Source organism: Podarcis liolepis (assembly GCF_965112155.1).
Source record: "Podarcis liolepis genome assembly, chromosome: 7".
NCBI lineage: Eukaryota > Metazoa > Chordata > Lepidosauria > Squamata > Lacertidae > Podarcis > Podarcis liolepis.
In genome coordinates, this window is record NC_139561.1 from 52,234,663 (window position 1) to 52,252,233 (window position 17,571).

At 42.7% G+C, this 17,571-nt stretch overlaps 2 protein-coding genes across 2 annotated transcripts in view; one reads left to right on the forward strand and one right to left on the reverse strand.

The window, feature by feature from the left end:
- Positions 1–3,435, reverse strand: part of LOC310711136 (polycystin-1-like protein 2) — a gene marked incomplete at its 5' end in the record, with an annotated part of 50,845 nt that extends 47,410 nt beyond the window's left edge. Inside the window, 5 exons of the mRNA XM_083512605.1 lie at positions 28–175; positions 353–463; positions 722–907; positions 1,852–2,016; positions 3,132–3,435. Of these exons, the coding sequence (XP_083368731.1) occupies positions 28–175; positions 353–463; positions 722–907; positions 1,852–2,016; positions 3,132–3,435 (914 nt within the window). The remainder of the gene's footprint in view (positions 1–27; positions 176–352; positions 464–721; positions 908–1,851; positions 2,017–3,131) is intronic.
- Positions 3,436–12,948: 9,513 nt separating this feature from the next.
- BCO1 (beta-carotene oxygenase 1) overlaps positions 12,949–17,571 on the forward strand; it is a 35,722-nt gene continuing 31,099 nt past the window's right edge. The window contains exon 1 of the mRNA XM_083515024.1: positions 12,949–13,564. Within this exon, the coding sequence (XP_083371150.1) occupies positions 13,480–13,564 (85 nt within the window). The 5' untranslated portion in view covers positions 12,949–13,479. The remainder of the gene's footprint in view (positions 13,565–17,571) is intronic.

A 17,571-nucleotide genomic window follows, 5' to 3' on the forward strand; every position in this document is an offset into this window, starting at 1 on the left:
CGCCTGGCTGCAAAAACGTAGACTTACGTTGGAGGGTAGTATGGATCAATGGTGTTTCCGTCTCCGGTGCTAACGATGCAGGAGAGATTGCCAGAATAAGGAGAGAGGAGCCACTTCACTGATATGGTGATGTTTTCAAAGATAAAGCTTTCCTCCGTCACAGCCAGCCGCAAGCCTGTAAAATAGTGCACAGAATAGTAGCACCTCTCTGCATCCTTGGAGAGGTCATGTGGGTGAAATTGCCTTGTACCGAATCAGGCTGCACTGGTCCATCTAGGTGCAAGCTGGTCACTGGGAGATGCTTCTCAACCTGCTGATGGTACCTGTGGGTGGAGAAAGTTCCTCTGCTTACCTTCCATGCAGTGGTATTGAACCGACAGGTAGCTTCCCAAACTTGGACAAGGATCTCCAAAGAAGGTCCCATCAGCTGCCACCTGGCATGCTTGGAGTCCATGGCACTGCCCTGCAAGGTTTGATGCAGTAGCATGTCATTTTCGCTAATATAATGATGTTCAATGTACACTTTACCACAATGTATGTATTTTATATGCATTACTTGGCCAGAGAACAGGATTGCAAAACTTGGAGAACTGTGGATTTTGAAGGTTAGCTGCGTTTCACTTAGCGCCTTGCTATGCCACATAGATTTGCCTTTAAATGCACACTGAATTAATTTTCTCCCCCATCTGTGTTCAAAACACTGAAGTCACCTAAGCCTTACCTGCAACTTCATCCTTTACACTTATCCAGCTACATTCCTCTTCAACATCAAACTGTAGGGGAGTCTCTAGCACACAGAAGTGAGGTGTTTTCCGTCCATAAAAGCTTTCTCCAATCTGAATTACTTCTCCTGAGCCACACTGCACTGTGGCATTGAAGTTGTCGCAGGCAATGCTGTGGCCTGATTCTGTGCACACGCATACAAGAAACACCATGAGTGTGTGGCATTGTTGGCTAAAGACACAGCCCACTTAAAAGCAAGTATACGTAAGGCCATCACCATTAAAACAAACACACATAGAACCATCATTATTAAAAACAAAGATAGTTTTAAAATACTGATCTGTGGGATTTTGGAAATTTAAGCGGGTTTAAAGCTGACCATTTTAAAAAATGTGTTCAATCCTGGAGAAAAGCACGCTAGCATTATTTTTCCTCTTAACCCTTCCCTGCCCCAGATGACGAATCCCATGCCTTTACTTTTCCCAAAAAGTTGAGTGGGAATTTCATAGAGTTGAGAGCACTTCCAGAATGATCCTCTAGGTGGCATGAATAAGATTCAGAAAAGAAGCAGGAGAGAAAATTCTAGCAACCACGAGTGAGACCTGCAACAAGATGTTGCAGTGTAAAATGCAACAAACCTTTTGCAGGATGTCTCATCCCACATCCCCTGCAGCCCCTGATTTGGGTGAGGGGTTCTTCAGAAATCATTCAAGTGGCCACTGACCAAGCTTACTGAATGGGACTCCATCCTTCTTTTGTGCTTCTCCAAGCCCACAGGGTCACCTGAGCATGCTGAAATGGGCCTGATTTGGCCCATTACTGCTGACACTCCCCACTTGAGTTTATTATTGGTGGAAATGAGAGCATGGCATTGTGCACACACTGAAACTGCTAATAAACATATTTCAGGGAATAGCACTAATCAAGCGAGCTATAAATATACATTCTCAAATGCATGGGTTAGGTTGCATTACACAGGACAGCCTTCTATTTTAAGTGTCCTATGTTGCACCTATAATTATGTGTTTTGCTGCAGATCTGTGTTCTGTGCAAATCTTATTTTTTAACTCTTTTGGGGTGATGTGTGGTACAAGTAGTTACCCTTAAGTTCAGTTTAGGACCTCTTACCAAACTCGCAAATAAAGTCAAACTCCTGGCTGCAGTTCTCTGTTATACCCCAGTCATAGCCAGTGTTTCTCAGGATATAGCCACATGAGGATGAGAGAACGGAAGGCAGTTCTTGGTGCCACTTGCTGTAGGTGATATTCGAGGTATCGAGCCAAACCATGGACCCTGCATGGAAGGAAGCTGCATTGTGAGTGTACATGCCTCTCCTACTTAAACAACTGGGATGAGTGAATCTATCAATTTATGTTTCTTTCAGTTGCTCCTTTTTCCAGTCCTGAATTCAGTTTAGCACATTTCTGCACAAGTTTGCAATTTTTAAAAAATTGTCAGCATTTTAGTGCATTTTTCCTAGCGAGCAATTTTCCTCAATATAATGCATTTTTGTATGTTATCTTCACTGTTATATACATTTTCTGAGGGGTTTTCTTTTCTTTTCAATTTTAAAATTCAACCATTAAAACCAGAAACTTGCCTTAAGAAAATAAGATGAAAGTGGAAATATCCAGTATTCTGCATTTTCCATTAGTTAGATATTGATTGTGGGAGGTGGTCACATTTTTGCATATCTTATGGGTTCAGCTCATATAGGACTATGTCGCCGGGGCTCAGCTGGCTAATATTTCATCAGTAGTACAGTGAAAAAAATCTTAGCATAATTTAATCCACTGACATCCAGCATGCTTGTTTATTACATTTTTACTCCACCTTTCTTCCAAGGATCTCAAGATAGCAACACAACAATCTCCTCAGCCCTTATTTTATCCTCAAAACAAACCTGTGAGGAAGCCTAGGCTGAAAGAGTGTGACTGGCTGCCCCAAGGCAACCCAACAAGCTTCATGGCTGAACAGAGATAGGAACCAGAGTCTCCACAGTCTTGGTCTGGTACACTAACCAAGGTGTAGCCAACCATGGTGCTCTCTAAATCATAAAAATCATAGAGTTGGAAGGGACCCCAAGGGTCATCTAGTCCAACCCCCTGCAGCATGGCCAATGGCCAAGGGTCATGGGAGTGTAGTCAGCAACATCTGGAGGATTCCAGATTGGCTACCCCTGTTCTAAACTCTGAACCGGGAGTGAGACACCTATGGCCCTGAATATGCTGTCAGACTCCAAATCCCATCAGTCCCAGCCAGCATGGCCAATAGTTAGGGATTATGGAAGTTATAGTCCAACAACATATTTAGGACCACAGGTTCCCAACCCCTGCACCACACTATGCTAACATGTCCCGTCCCCCCCGCTCAACATTTCACAAAACAGGGATTCTATTTTTCCCTACCTTCAGTAGTTTCATTGGAGGAAGAACTGTAGGTTATGCCGATCCACCATTCGTTGTCCTCAGAGATGTGCTCCTGCAGAAACATCTGGGTTTCTTCATTTTCAATAAAGACCAGGTGGCCCCCTCCTCTCTCACACCAGCTCTGGGCACTCGTGAAAGTGCGCTGGAGCCTCACAAACTCATAGCATGAGCTATTGAAAGCCACTTGGTATTTTGAACATGGTATACCCTCCACAAGGGAGAAATCCTCTGCAGTAGAACTGACGGCAAGAGGGATGATGAGGCTTATGATGAGGAGCTTCATGTTTGATTCAGCAGCTTACCAAGTCCTGTTTTGGGACTGATGCAGCCCACCACTCTTTTTGACCTTTTCTGCAGATATTTGGGGTGTCATTCTACACTGGCATATGCTCTTCTCGCCTCAACCTTCCCTTCCCTGGACAATACTAGCAATGGCTCTGCGGAATAGCTTGCTCCCAATAAACAAAGGTTATTGCACAGGGGAAAGCGTTTTTTTCTTAATGCCAAGATGTGCCAATGGATATGAGACAGGCCATTGTACAATTGTTCAAATAAAGACAGTATACACAGTGGGCTTTAATTTATAGCCTTTCATGTGAGTAGAGAAGATTACTTTGATATATACACCCACTGGACATATGGCAACCAAAGATAAAGGATCCTGTAAAAGAAGCTATTGTACCTTAGCAGCTGGGCATTCAACCTCAAAATAACCATTTAGAAACTCAGAAAGCTGGTGCACCATAATAATCAGACAGAAATTCTGTATCTGCAATGAAACATTGGAGTTGTGTTTTTCCATTCAGTATGTGAACCAGGGCATGCACTAGAGAAGGGTGCATCCATCCATGTTGGTTTCCTGTTGTTTTTTTCCTCAATTAATATCAGTTTTCCACATTTCCACATTGGTTTACAATTTTATTTATTTTGAAGACCTCATGAAAATTCATCAGCATTTCAGTGCGAATTTCTCATGAAATACACATTTTTATATGCAATTTTGCCTAATATTTTTGTGATATTTTCACTATCAATGCTTATGCACACTTCACCCCAGTGTATGCATTTTTGTTTTATTTTATAATATTTTTATTGGTTTTTACACATATTTTCCAGCATATCATTCTTTTAAACATCATTTCAAAATCTTTGGCTATCACAGACTAAGATTTCCCAGAAGTCCTTAACTTTCTTACATTCCCACCACATATGGTAAAAGGTACCCTACTTTTCTTTACACAGTATATGCATTTTTGTACATATTACCTGGGTGAAGACCTGCACGGAAAAATTCAGAGAAGTGTGGATTTTGAGAGACAGCTGCAATAAGCTTATTCTGCAGGCTTTGCTTGATGGACTAGGGGAAAGACAATTTCCCCCCCTGATCCCAGTTATAAATGTGGTAGAGATGTATTGGCCAGTGCCCATGAAATTACCAGCACCAGTGAGGAACTAGACAGTCCATCAAACGCATAAGGAGAGGGATAAAATTCAGTTGTCAACCCAACATTCAACTTGTGTATGTGTGGGTTTTTTGTTTTTATATATATATATATAAACTTTGCTTTTGATTACCAATAAGATTATTTTCAAAAGATGGACTCACACTGAGACAGGAAATGTATCATGCTATATGGCTTTCAGCCTCTGACATACTGGTACTGGCAAGTACTGGTATTTACAATAAATACTCTGACCTTGCCTTGATAACTAGCCTAGTGGTTGTTATGCTTTTTACCAGACCTGTCATCCTAACAGAACATGCTTCTGTGATGCTAAGCTCTCATAATGTCTTTATAGCTGTGATGCTCCTAACCAGTTTCGCAGCTGGCAACTTAGGTGGGACTGCTAAATGCTTGATCAGCCTTCTGTGATTATCATAATGCAATGTCTGCTGAGGGATGGAATCAAGGCCTGCTGCACAGACACCCCAGAGTCTAACTCTGCAGAAGCCTAAATCTACCCTAATTGAGCTTGCATGGGTACATCTAGCATGGGTCATGCTTCCCTTCATTTCTCTACCTTTCCAAAATTTAGAATATACGATCACTGGAGCACCAAAAATTAGGGAAGAGGCAGGATGGTGGCCATCAGTCAGCGCTGCCATTTTTTTGGTGGCAAATCTTATTTTCTTCTCAGAATATCCTGGAATGACAAAATGTCCAAGATATTCTGGAAAAATAAAATGATGGCTCCTGGGAGTCAGCAACTAAAAGAAGCTTTCCATACCCAAAGGATTCATAACTGAGATCCTTTTTTTCATATTACATATGTCTATCCTTTCAAGAAATCACCCCCTTTGATATGCAACTATGTGAGTTGACTCTTACACAGAACGAGCATTTTTTCAGGATGTAACACCTGCTGATCTGAAATCATTTACTCCAAATAGTCCCAAAGAAATTGTCCCAGGATGGTGCCTCATTCCCCACAAGTTCTTATTATACTTTACAGCCTCTTGGCTCATGGTATAGACTGCCCTCAATGGAAGGACTGTCTCACGCCACCCCATTCCAGCCAGCTCAAAAGGGCATAAGAGGACAAAGGGACTTTAAGGTAAAGCATTATATTGTAAGTCACATCACAGTACACAGGCATGCATTGTTTAGCTGGTGGACTCCTGGTATGTTTTTCATTATGTTCCCTTAGCCAGAAGGGGCCATAGCTCAGTGGCAGAACACACGCTTTGCATACATAAATGTTTTGTGTCAGCTCCTGGTGTATCATGTAGGTTGTGAAAAACACAAAGGAGAAACACTCCTGGTCTGAGATGTCAAGGAAGAAGTCCTGGACAGACTCCGTTTAAGGCAGCTTCATATGTTCCATATGTTCCTGGAGGCAGGCAAATGTTGTCTCCATCTTCAAAATGGGGGGAAAGAAGACCCAGGTAACTACCGACTGACCAGCTTGATGCTGATACCAGAAAAGGTCTAGAACAAGCTAATTAAACAATTGGTGTGTGAGCACTTAGAAAAGGATTTTGTGATTACTAAGACCCAGAATGGGTTTCTCAAAAACAAGTTGTGGCAGACAAATCTCATTTCTTTGACAGAGTTACTAGCTTGATGGATGAGGGGGATGCTGTAGGCATAGTGTATCTTGATTTCAGTATGGCTTTTGACAAAATCCCTCATGATAGTATTGCTGAGAACCTGGTAAAATGTGGGCTGGACAAGATAACTGTTAGGTGGATTTGTAGCTGTTTGACTGGCCGAACCCAAAGAGTGCTCATTAATGGATGCTCATAATCCTGGAAAAAAGTGACAAGTGGGATGCCACAGGGTTCTGTCCTGGGCTTGTTGTTATTCAACATCTTTATAAATGACTTGGGTGAAGGAATTGAGGGGATGTTAATCAATCTGACACCAAACTGGGAGGGGTAGCTAATGCTGCAGAAGACAGAATCAGGATTCAAGATGACCTTAACAAATTGGAGAACTGGGCCAAAACTAACAAAATGAATTTCAGTAGGGACAAATGTAAGGTTTTACATTTAGGCAGGAATAACCAGCTGCATTAAATATAAGATGGTAGACACCTGGCTTGCCACTAGGACATGTGAAAAGGATCTGTGGTCTTCGTAGACCACAAGGTTAACAGCAGCTAATTCTGTTCTAGGCTGGATCAACAAATGTATAGTATCCAGGACAAAGGGAAGTAATAGTTCTGCTCTATTCTGCCTTGGTCAGAACCCACATGTAGTACTATGTCTAGTTCTGCTCTCCACAGTTTAAGAAGGGCATTAACAAGCTGGAACATGTGCAGAAGAGGGTGACCAAGATGATCAACAGTCTGAAAACAAACCCTTATGGGGGAGTTGGGTATGTTTAGCTTGGTAAAGGGAGTTGGGTATGTTTAGCTTGGTAAAGAGGAGACTGAGAGGAAATATGATAGCCGCCTTCAGATATCTAAAGGGTTGTCACATAGAGGATTGAGCAAGCTTGTTTTCTCCTGCTCTGGAGGGTAGGACCTGAACCAATGGATACAAGTTACAAGGAAGGAGATGCCAATGAAACATCAGAAAGTACTTTCTGGTGGTAAGAGCTGTTTGACAGTGGAATGGACTCCCTTGGAAGGTGGTGGACACTCCTTCATTGGAGGTTTTTAAACAGAGGTTGGATGGCCATCTGTCATGGATGCTTTGGTTGAGATTACTGCTTTGCAGGTGTTTGGGCTAGATGACCTTCAGGGTTACTTCCAACTCTACAATTTTATGATTCTGTTATTCTACTAACCATTAGCCACACCATCCCTGAACGTTGGGCATGTTGGCAGAGGCCGAAGAGAGTTGTTGCTCTTGTTTTTCTTGTAGGAGAACAGTCATAGCTCAGTGGTTGAGCTCAGTGGTTGAGCCTTGCAGGTAAAACTCCCCTGCAGTGCTAGTGTTGACAGTTCAGAGCTAGAAAACCCAACTTGATATAAGGCAGCTTCCTATATCCCTCTATGCAAAAGTGGGCAATATTTGTGGTTCCCCATGCCCCCAGATGATGTTTAGTTACAACTCCCACCATCCTTTACCATTGGGCATGTTGACTTGGGCTGATGGGAGTTGAAGTTGAACAATAGAAGGAATGCACCACTTTGGCTATTCCTGCTGGAGGGGAAGGACTGTGACTCAGTGAGAGAGCACCTGCTTTACAAAGAAAAGGTCCCAGGTTCACTCTCCAGCATCTCCAGACAGGGCTGGAAATGTCCTGTCTGAAACCCTAAGAACCACTGTTATTCATTGTAGACAATAGTGAGCTAAATGATCCAATAGACTGACTCACTATAAGGCAGCTTTCCATGTTAGCTAACCAAAAGGAAACTAGGTTAATCCATCCGCCTAAGGAGAGGATCAGAAAAGGTACAGACAGCCAAGGAGACTGATAGTAGCAGTTTTCATTTTTGCATGTTCCCATTCACCCAAATGTCCTCCTTGCCCTCCACTTCCAAGGCACCGTGCTGAAACGTGTCCCCTTTTTCTGGCAAAGAGATTTTCTTGATTCCTCAAAGCTCATTTCACAATATACATTCTTCTGTATTGTATAAGCTGAGTCAGCTGCTCCAGCTAGTGCTGTCACAAGGTTATTGAGGTGTTTATCTTAATTGGTAAGATGTAATAAACCTTCCCTTGATAAGCTATCTTGACTGGGTACAAAAACCAACACATTCTCAGTACACGCACCCAAAGTTAGCAACGGTAGGTTAGGCTGGGAGACTGTGACTGACCTGAGCCCACCTAGTGAACTTTGTGGCTGAGTGGTTTTCCAGCTCTAGACCAGGCATGGCCCAAGTCCATTTTGGGGGCCTAATCCGGCCCACCAGTCAGTTAACCTCAACAACTTAAATCCCAAAAAAAGGTCAACAACTTTGGTTGGCCCTTTGGTCAAATCTGGCCCTCTTTTGAAAAAAGTTTGGACACCACTGTCCTAGGCACATACCCTCAAAGTGTGGCAAATAAATAAATAAATAAATGTTGCTTAGCTGTCTATTGAAAGATTCAAGAGCTTCATAAATATACGATTTGTTTACTAAAGAGCTATTCTTGTGACACTTGTGGGTGGAATGAGTGCATGCTTGGAGAGCAGAGTGGCTGCAGCTAGGGTTTCACATGGGTTTGTTTGAAGGTTTGAAGAAAGCCTACGTGTGTACAAGCATTCCACTCTGGAAGGCAGGATGGCCCTGAATACCATTTGTTCAGCATCACACATGGGGAGAGTTGCATTCAGGTCCTGCTTGCGGGTTCCCCATAGGCATCTGCTTGGCCCCTGTGAGAAAAAGGTGCTGGACTAGATGAGTCTTTGGCCTGGTTCTGCAGGGGTCTTCTGATGTTCTTAAGCGGACGCACAGAAACCTCTCAGCAAAATCAGGAAACTTGGATCAGCCCTCAGCTATTAAATACACTTTTACTTTATTGCCAACAGGTATCACGCCCGCAAGGCAATCTCTAACAATGATAATGGTTAGACCTTGCATCTCCTGGCACAAGGAGGTAACAACTCCCAATCAATTCAGTGAATATATTGCTATGTTCTGAACTTACCAATTTTGCTGTTGCATCTGCTGGCTCATAACACACTGCCCAGGCTGATTCATATATGCATCAAGCTTGCTAATACTTTTATTTACAGACCCTGCTTTTACTACGGAATTATGCAGTTTTAAGTGCACTTGATAAGAGAGCCACGTTTAAAACAGTTAAGTCTCCTCTCCCCCACACAGCAACAGAGATAAATGGCAGGTTCAAAGGTAGCTAGCTGTTACCTGTTGTCATTCAACTGCTGTTGACTATGATAAATAGAAGAAGAAATGAACGAGTAAGACCTGCAGTAAAATGTTGCAGTGTTGAGTACTCCTGCTCAGATTTCCAAACAGGATACTCCATTTTCCATTCCATCATCCGACCACCAGTGTTTTGCACTGGAGAAGGCTGTGCACCTTTGGCACCCAAACAGTTTTCCAGCTTTCCATTTCTTTGCCATGCACTGGATAAGCTTTTGGGATTAGGCTGTTATAGACACTGACTGGTCCTGATAGCTCCACTTCGAAATATGCAATGGATAGCTTAATGCTGGAGCACAAACATGGCACGCAAAATGTCCCAGGTTCATTGCTTGTTTGGTTTGATTATGTCTACTGTACTCTGCTTTTCAAATCAATTTCCAAAAGCAGCTTCCATCAAAAACCAAAATATAACAATAAAATACTGCATAGAAATAAAAAAAAGACGTACAGCTGTACTAAATTCCAGCAACCCCTGCCCCTGCCCCTGCCCCTGCCCCTGGAATAAAAATATATTCGAATACCATATAATATTGGGAAGAAAGAGAAAGTCTGTCAGCTTCCCATGGAGAGAATTCTATAACTTGTGAAAGCCTAAATAGTGTTTTGTTTATATTGGAGAGGCTGATGCTGTGAGTGTATCTTACATATTGATTAATTGCCACAGATTATGCGGTGGGGGGGATTAAAAGCAGGAGGACAACACAGAAAGTGCAGAAATGCAACAGACTAACAGTAAATTTGCCTGGATTCTCTATAAAAGGCAGAGATGCTCCCACTTGTTCATTTTCCACAGTAACGTATCTTCCTAGCCTTGGCTTTACAGCCCAAGGATAAGATCAGCATTAGGGCTCCTGTGGTTTTCTCATAATATGTGGCTCTGCCCTTCAACAACCTAGGAACAAATTTTGCAGATCTAAAATATTCCTGGACCTAGTTTCAAACTTATGCAGCAAGAGCCTTATTCAGCAAAAACTGCCATTTAGTTCTAGCAGACGCATATGTTAATTGCTTAATTGGTTATTAAGAGAGATTTAAACACATTCTGGGACAGCGGTTAATAAGCTTCTGATTTTCTAAGTCTAATTCACATGAGATTTTGTGACATGCAATGGGTCGTGCAAAGAGTCTTCATGTGGAGCATGTAACCTCACAGTTAGCGATGTTCAAGTTTCAGAAGGGAAAGAAGGGGGAGTAAGAGTCAACAAGAGCTACTTTTACTAGCATTCAAAGTTAAATTTTATTATTATTATTATTATTATTATTATTATTATTATTATTATTATTAATCTGAAAGCCTTTGTTGTGACTATCTTCTATTTTCTGATACAAATTACTGGTAAATCACTGTTGGATGGATATGGGGAGGGGGAGCACACCAATTTTTGAAAAGTTGTTAGTGTATGCATATTTGCCTCACTTTCCCTTACATCTCCCTCCACTTCCTATTCCCTGCCATAACTATCTGTTTTCACCCACTTAGGCTTGTATCTTCCTTGTAGAACGGATCTGGTCTCATGAACCCAGACTTGAGCAATAGCCAAAGCACAGAGACTAAGGAGGACAAGCCCGTCAAATGTGTGGCTGCAATACTGCCAGCTGAAGGCCATGTCGAGGTTCTTGATACCAAACCTGTAGGGTTGTGGTAGAGCATCTGCTTTGCGTGCTGAAGGTACCAAGTCCCTGGCATCTCCAGGCAGGGCTGGGTCCTCCAGATGTTGTGGGACTCCAAGTCCAATCATCCCCGGCCAGCATAGCCAATTATTAGAGTTGTTGTTCAGGCACATCTGGGCATCCACAGGTTTCCCACTTGACCACTTTGATCTGCAGAACAGGCATTTTATAAGTGTCAAATAATGCTTGCTGTGCAAGCAACTGATATTTTAGTGCGGCAGTTCCTATTCTCTGGAATACACTGCCTAATGATATTAGGCAGGTAACTTCATTGTACACTACTTTTTAAATGGCTGCTAAAAACTTCCCTACCCAGATGCGTAAAGTGATACCTCGGGTTACATACGCTTCAGGTTACAGACTCCACTAACCCAGGAATATTACCTCGGGTTAAGAACTTTGCTTCAGGATGAGAACAGAAATCAAGTGGCGGCGTGGCAGCAGCGGGAGGCCACATTAGCTAAAGTGGTGCTTCAGGTTATGAACAGTTTCAGGTTAATTTGTTCTGGAGGTCTGTTCTTAAGTACATAACCAGAGGTACCACTGTACCTTAATTCTGTACATTTGTGTTTTTATTTAAAACCGTTAATTTTATCTACCGTATATACTCAAGTATAATCCAACTCGAATATAAGCTGAGGCACCTAATTTTACCACAAAAAACTGGGAAAACTTATTGACTCGAGTATAAGCCAGAGGCTGGTGGCGGCAGCGGCGGAGGAAGAACAAGCTGCTTTCAGGCTGCTCGGTTCTCCGCCGCCAAGGAGGAGGAAGGAGGAGAAGTCCAAAAGGACCCTCACTCGAGTATAAGCCAAGGGGGGCTTTTTCAGCATAAAAAATGTGCTGAAAAGGTCAGCTTATACTCGAGTATATACAGTATGTTTTGATTATTTTAATCTGCTGTTTTTAAAATCTGTTTTTATTGCTATTTTTAAAATGGATATTTCATATGCCTCTCTTGATATGAACATAATATAGTGGTACCTCGCAAGACGAATGCCTCGCAAGACAAAAAACTCGCTAGACGAAAGGGTTTTTGGTTTTTTGAGCTGCTTCGCAAGACAATTTTCCCTATGGGCTTGCTTCGCAAGACGGAAACATCTTGCAAGTTTGTTTCCTTTTTCTTAACACCGTTAATACAGTTGCGACTTGACTTCGAGGAGCAACTCATAGAACGCGGTGTGGTAGCCTTTTTTAGGTTTTTAAAGACTTTGGTGATTTTTGAAGCTTTTCCAAAACTTCCCCGACACCATGCTTTGCAAGACGAAAAGAATCGCAAGACGACAAAACTCGCGGAACGAATTAATTTCGTCTTGCGAGGCGCCACTGTACTCAGACCCTTAGATTTTATTCTATCTGTGGAATGCTCTTCTCCATCTGGCACCATCGTTGGCATTGCTCCAGTGCTAGGAAAAGGCTGACACTTCCCCCCAAGGCTTTTGATACACTAAGGCAGCGGTTCCCAAAGTTGGTGGTGCTGTGGGATTACCCAGGCAGGCGCTGAGAGGTAACCGGGCGGCATGAGGTGCTGGAGGTGCCAATGACTATCAAACTTTGAAAAGCTGGTATCCCTGGATCGAGTTCATCAGTTTAATTGAATCAATTAAACTACATAGTTTTAATTGGATTTTGAATATGTGCAAATGTTACTGTTTTGAATTTCATTATGTTATTATATTCCTTAGTGGGTTGTGCAAATTGCTATTCTGAATAATGCTTTTCATAGAGTAGGCTAAGGGGTGCTGGGGGAGGGAGTTGTTACTGGTATACCCCCAAAGCATCCTGTGGCTGTTATGGGGTTTGTTTTGTTCCGCTGTTGTGATATAATGTATATTTATTTGTTTTAAACGTGTTGCAGGTAACTTGGAGACCTTTTTGCAACAAGCAACTAACACGTCTAATAACAACAACAATTAATAATACAATTTTATGTAAACCACAATGTGGTATATTAATCTTGCCAAATAACAGTATGATTATAGCAGAAGTAGTAATCTATTACATATCGAAGCAGTGGAGACAAGACATGCCGAATGAAGCAAACTTCCCAAGCTAAGGAGAAGCCGATGGCGATTTGGGAGGGATTTCCTCTCCTCCAAACTAGGTGATCCTAAACCCCGCAACTTCGGGGCGAGCGGACTAGCCTTTGCAGAGAAAGTGTGAAGCTCAGCAGAAAAGTAAAGAAAGTCCTGCGGATTAATACTCAGCCGTTTAGAAACCACATGGTCACCCTTTAGCCACTAGCAGTCGGCTGGGGGCGGACTTCACCCTTTTACCCCCGTAAATATAAATAACCAGAAAAATCGGTGGGTCCCCCCCCTCCTTCTCCAAAGCCTTAGATGGGAAAGGAAAGCTGCAAATCGCACTGTCAGTAACGCCGGCTGGGACGATGGCAGCACCTGTAGGGATGATGGAAGCGATTTTTGCCAGAAATAAAGAGGAGCACCCGGAGCCCCTCCGAGCAGAAGTGCAGGGTAAGTGCAACAGGCAGCTAGCCAACTGCGAAGGAACTCAGATTTTTTTGGGGGGGGGGTGTTCCTGCCTTTCTCCAGAGAAGACTTCTTTTCCCTAGACGTGTTTACTCAGAGGCAGGTCTGCCTGAGCTGAATGGGGTCCACTTCGTAGTAAACATATATCGGGTTGCAGTTTAGGGATCGCAGATAAATTATTTCTCTCCCCACTTCCTGTTTATGAGCATTTCCTATATCACCATCTGGGAGGGAATGTGGCTTCACTGCCCTTGGACTTGAGCCTCAAAGTCCGGTTGAGGCGGACAAGTGGCGTAACACTTGCCCAAATACATTTAAACGTCCAAAACAGCTGGGGGCAGGTTGATTTCCTCGGAGCTAAATAAGGGGAGGGGAGTCGTACTTTCACTTTTCCCTGGTGGTGGTTTAACGTCGTCTTCTTCCTCCCCCTCGCCTCTCTGAGCTTTCATCTGCCTAGTCAGCAAGTTGGCCATTTCCTCAATGCTTGCACCTAGAGATTGCTACACACACCCCCGGCTCCATTTTTCTTACAGTTTTATTTATCTAAGGCATTTATATACCTAAGCAATGTACATGAAATAAACCACACAAAATAAAAATTCATCACCTTAAAATTCCCGCTGGAATAACTAAGGACGTTTTAGGCATGTGCGGAAGTTTAGCGAGGAGATTGAAGCGAAAAATCTCTCCTTCCTTACATTTTGTTTGCTTACTTCTTTATTCCCCCCCCCCAAAAAAAACCCCCACTCAGCTCCTCCAAGAAGTTTAGGGCAGCATACATGATTATTCACCCATCCACCTGTGATCCTTGTCTAACAACAAACCTGAGAGGTAGATGAGGCTGATATATAAGAATTCTGGGAACTGTACTTTGTTAAAGATGCTAGTAATGGTTGCATTGTGATAAGAGAATCATAGATTATTTGAGGAAGTAATGTGCTTTCAATGTGATTTAAGTGTGCTGTGTGTGTGCTGTGTACACACACAGAGGGGGGGGCTGGCTGGGGGGCTCAAGTACACCCAATGAGATATTCATGGCTGAGTTGGAGATGTAAACCTTATTCCCATCATGGTTTGCCAACTGCTACACTGCACTGGCTTACACAACCAACAACACACACTAGACAACAGGTATAGGGAACTTGTGGCTGTTCAGATATTTTTTGGACTACAACTCCGACCAGCCTCAGGCAACCTGGCAGATAGTTAGGAATGATGGGAGGTGCATTCCATCAAGTCTAACGGGTGAATGTTTCCCCAACCCTGCATTAGAATAATATGTAGTATAGATTTGTTGCTCTCTCTTTTAGCAAACTCAGGTGGTAAGCACTAACAGGTTGGTAACCAAACTGGGTTCACAGAGAAGCAACCTCAGAGGAAACTACAGTTTTGCAGAAGTACCAAAAAATACCCCCAAAACCCTCTCCTTCCAGCAAAAGAATAAATCATGTTCAATATCCACAGAAAATTGACTGTTGTGGGGGGCACACAAAATGAAGGTGGGGATGGAATGGAGAGGCTGGCACCCTAAAGCGGAGCACTACTTTTAAGAGGTGAGATTGTGCTGCAACCTTTCGTTGTGGCTTGCAGGCTTGGAAATTTAAAAGTCTGTTCCCAATATTCTGCCAGATTCTAGCATGATCCCAGAGGAAGTCTAAGCAGATGTTGAGGCAACGTTATATCAATAAGGCAAGACTTGATTCTCAGTAGCTTGATTTGCCAGAAGTCGATTTTCTAAACCTAAACAAATGATTCAGGTGTGTGGAGAAAGTTGTACCCAGCCATTGGGCCATTACTGCGGTGTGGGCAAAGTCTTGTTTCAACATTGCACATGAACAGGAATCTCATAGCATGGGTGCACAGCAGGTGAACCCACTGAGATGTCCGGGATTCCTTATGATGCACAAAGCATTCCTCCACCTGTATCCGACCCATCATAATGACAGACACTTTGCTACTTTAGTAAATAAAATCTCATTGCTCTAAAGAAAGGCTTTCTCCTAGTTTTCCTACAAAACTGCAACCAACAACTAATGAGGGAATACAAAATATTCTTCATTGCATTAGCATACCAGATCCAAAAATAGCTTCAAAGCCAGACAAGTTCAAGACCCATCAGCACTGTGAAAGATTCAGGTTTAAAAGATTTGGTTGACTTCCACTGTGCATTGCCATTTTGATTTAAAAAAAAATAATAATCTAAATTATTACAAATCAAACCAAATTAAATTAGTTTAATACAAGTTCTTAAAATCCAAATTACAGAGGAACCAACCACAAATCATGCTGGAGACATAAAAGTATTAGCTCCCCCACCAACCCCTGCCATACATACCATAGCACTAATCCACATCAGGGACTCTCACAAGAATAAAGCTAAGTTTGGCATTTCAAACCTGAGACACCAACATATCCTTCCTTCCTTCCCTATAAATGCCTTGTGCATGTGGCTAAAATCCCCATATAAAAATGGAAGAACCGCATCTTCTCTGCCTGCCTGGCTCCTGTCTCCCTGTTTGGTGTGTGTGTGCGTTTGCGCGTCTTTCACTGTCAATCATCATGTAATGCAAATAAGCATGTTAGATAAACCTAGCTCTTTCATAAGGCATTTATACTGGATTAGATCAAGCCATTTTATAAGAAATATGTTGCTCTTGTAAGAGGGTAGCTTGATTTGGGTTAAATATTAGGGCAAACGTATCTTGGCACAAAGGATAGTTAAGTAAGAGAAAAGTTGCCTCAAGTTATAAAAGGAATAATAATTAGGGGAACACACAAGTTATGAGATTGACATCATTGGAAATGTTTGCGACTCAGACAGGATAAGTAAGCATATGTAGTATTGCTGAGGGCTGCAGGGAGTTGTAGTCTGAACCATCTGCAGGGCACCAGGCTGCTGAAGGCTGGCTGAGTGAGAGCCAAGAAGAGGCGAGCTCCCTTGGATTATTTTCCTTCTTTACTTGTTCCTTTGAACAGCCAAGCTCCCTTCATTTTCAAAAGCACTTCGCAATGGGGCATGAGGAAGAGGGTTGTTGAAGGAGGGGAATTATCTAAAGCTCCCTTGAGTTTCACTGGCCTAGTTTCAGAGCCTTTGGATCCTGGTTTCCTTTTTCTGGCATGACCAATGGCTTGAAGATATTGCTGTCATAAATTCTGCCATGGTCAGTGCATCATAAGCTTAGCACTGGCATTATTACTGTGACTTGGCTCATCTGGGATTTACATCGGCATGAGTGCCTTTGTGAAGTGTGTTGACATCCACTTCTACAGATACACACAGAACTAAATGATAGGTAGATTTAAATGGACAGTATGATTGTTATTGTTTACAATAAGAGAGAATTCCGCATTTGCCACTCAAGTGAAGATTGTAAGGATGTAAAGAGGAGCGCTCCTGGTGTCAGCTAAATCTACAGAGGTAGTCTCTGTTTCACATACAGAAGGTTCAAGGTTTAATCCCATGTAGGGCTGGGAATGTCCTTCATCCAAAACCCTGGAGAGTTAATATAGACATTACTAAGCTTGGGCCAAGGTTCTGACTCAGTATATGGCAGCTTCTTATGTTCCTATCTAGCCCAGTATACAGTTTCTCATGGTGGCCAATTCTGTGTAAGGGATGGTCCTCCACCACTGCCTCTAAACATGTAAAGTCCATAGAGCCGCACTTTAACTTTTCATGGTCGGAATTCGGGGGAAAGTGTGGCTTATATTAGGCCAATACAGTAACAAGTAGGACCTACAACAGACAGTTCAGGATTCCAGCCACTTCATTCTCTTCCCCCTGGTTTTTCATTTCTGCCCCCTGCCTTGCAGCCACCAGTCAGCATTCTGTGGCGGCTGAGTTCTCATTGGTCTGCTTTAGATAGTTCCTCCGCCCCGCTCCCCCACTTGGGGTTATTTCTCAAGATTTATTTGCTACACTTGCAAAACTCTGGCTTCTCCAACTCTGCTGATAACACCCTCTTGCGTGTGGGTGGTGCCATTATGGCTAT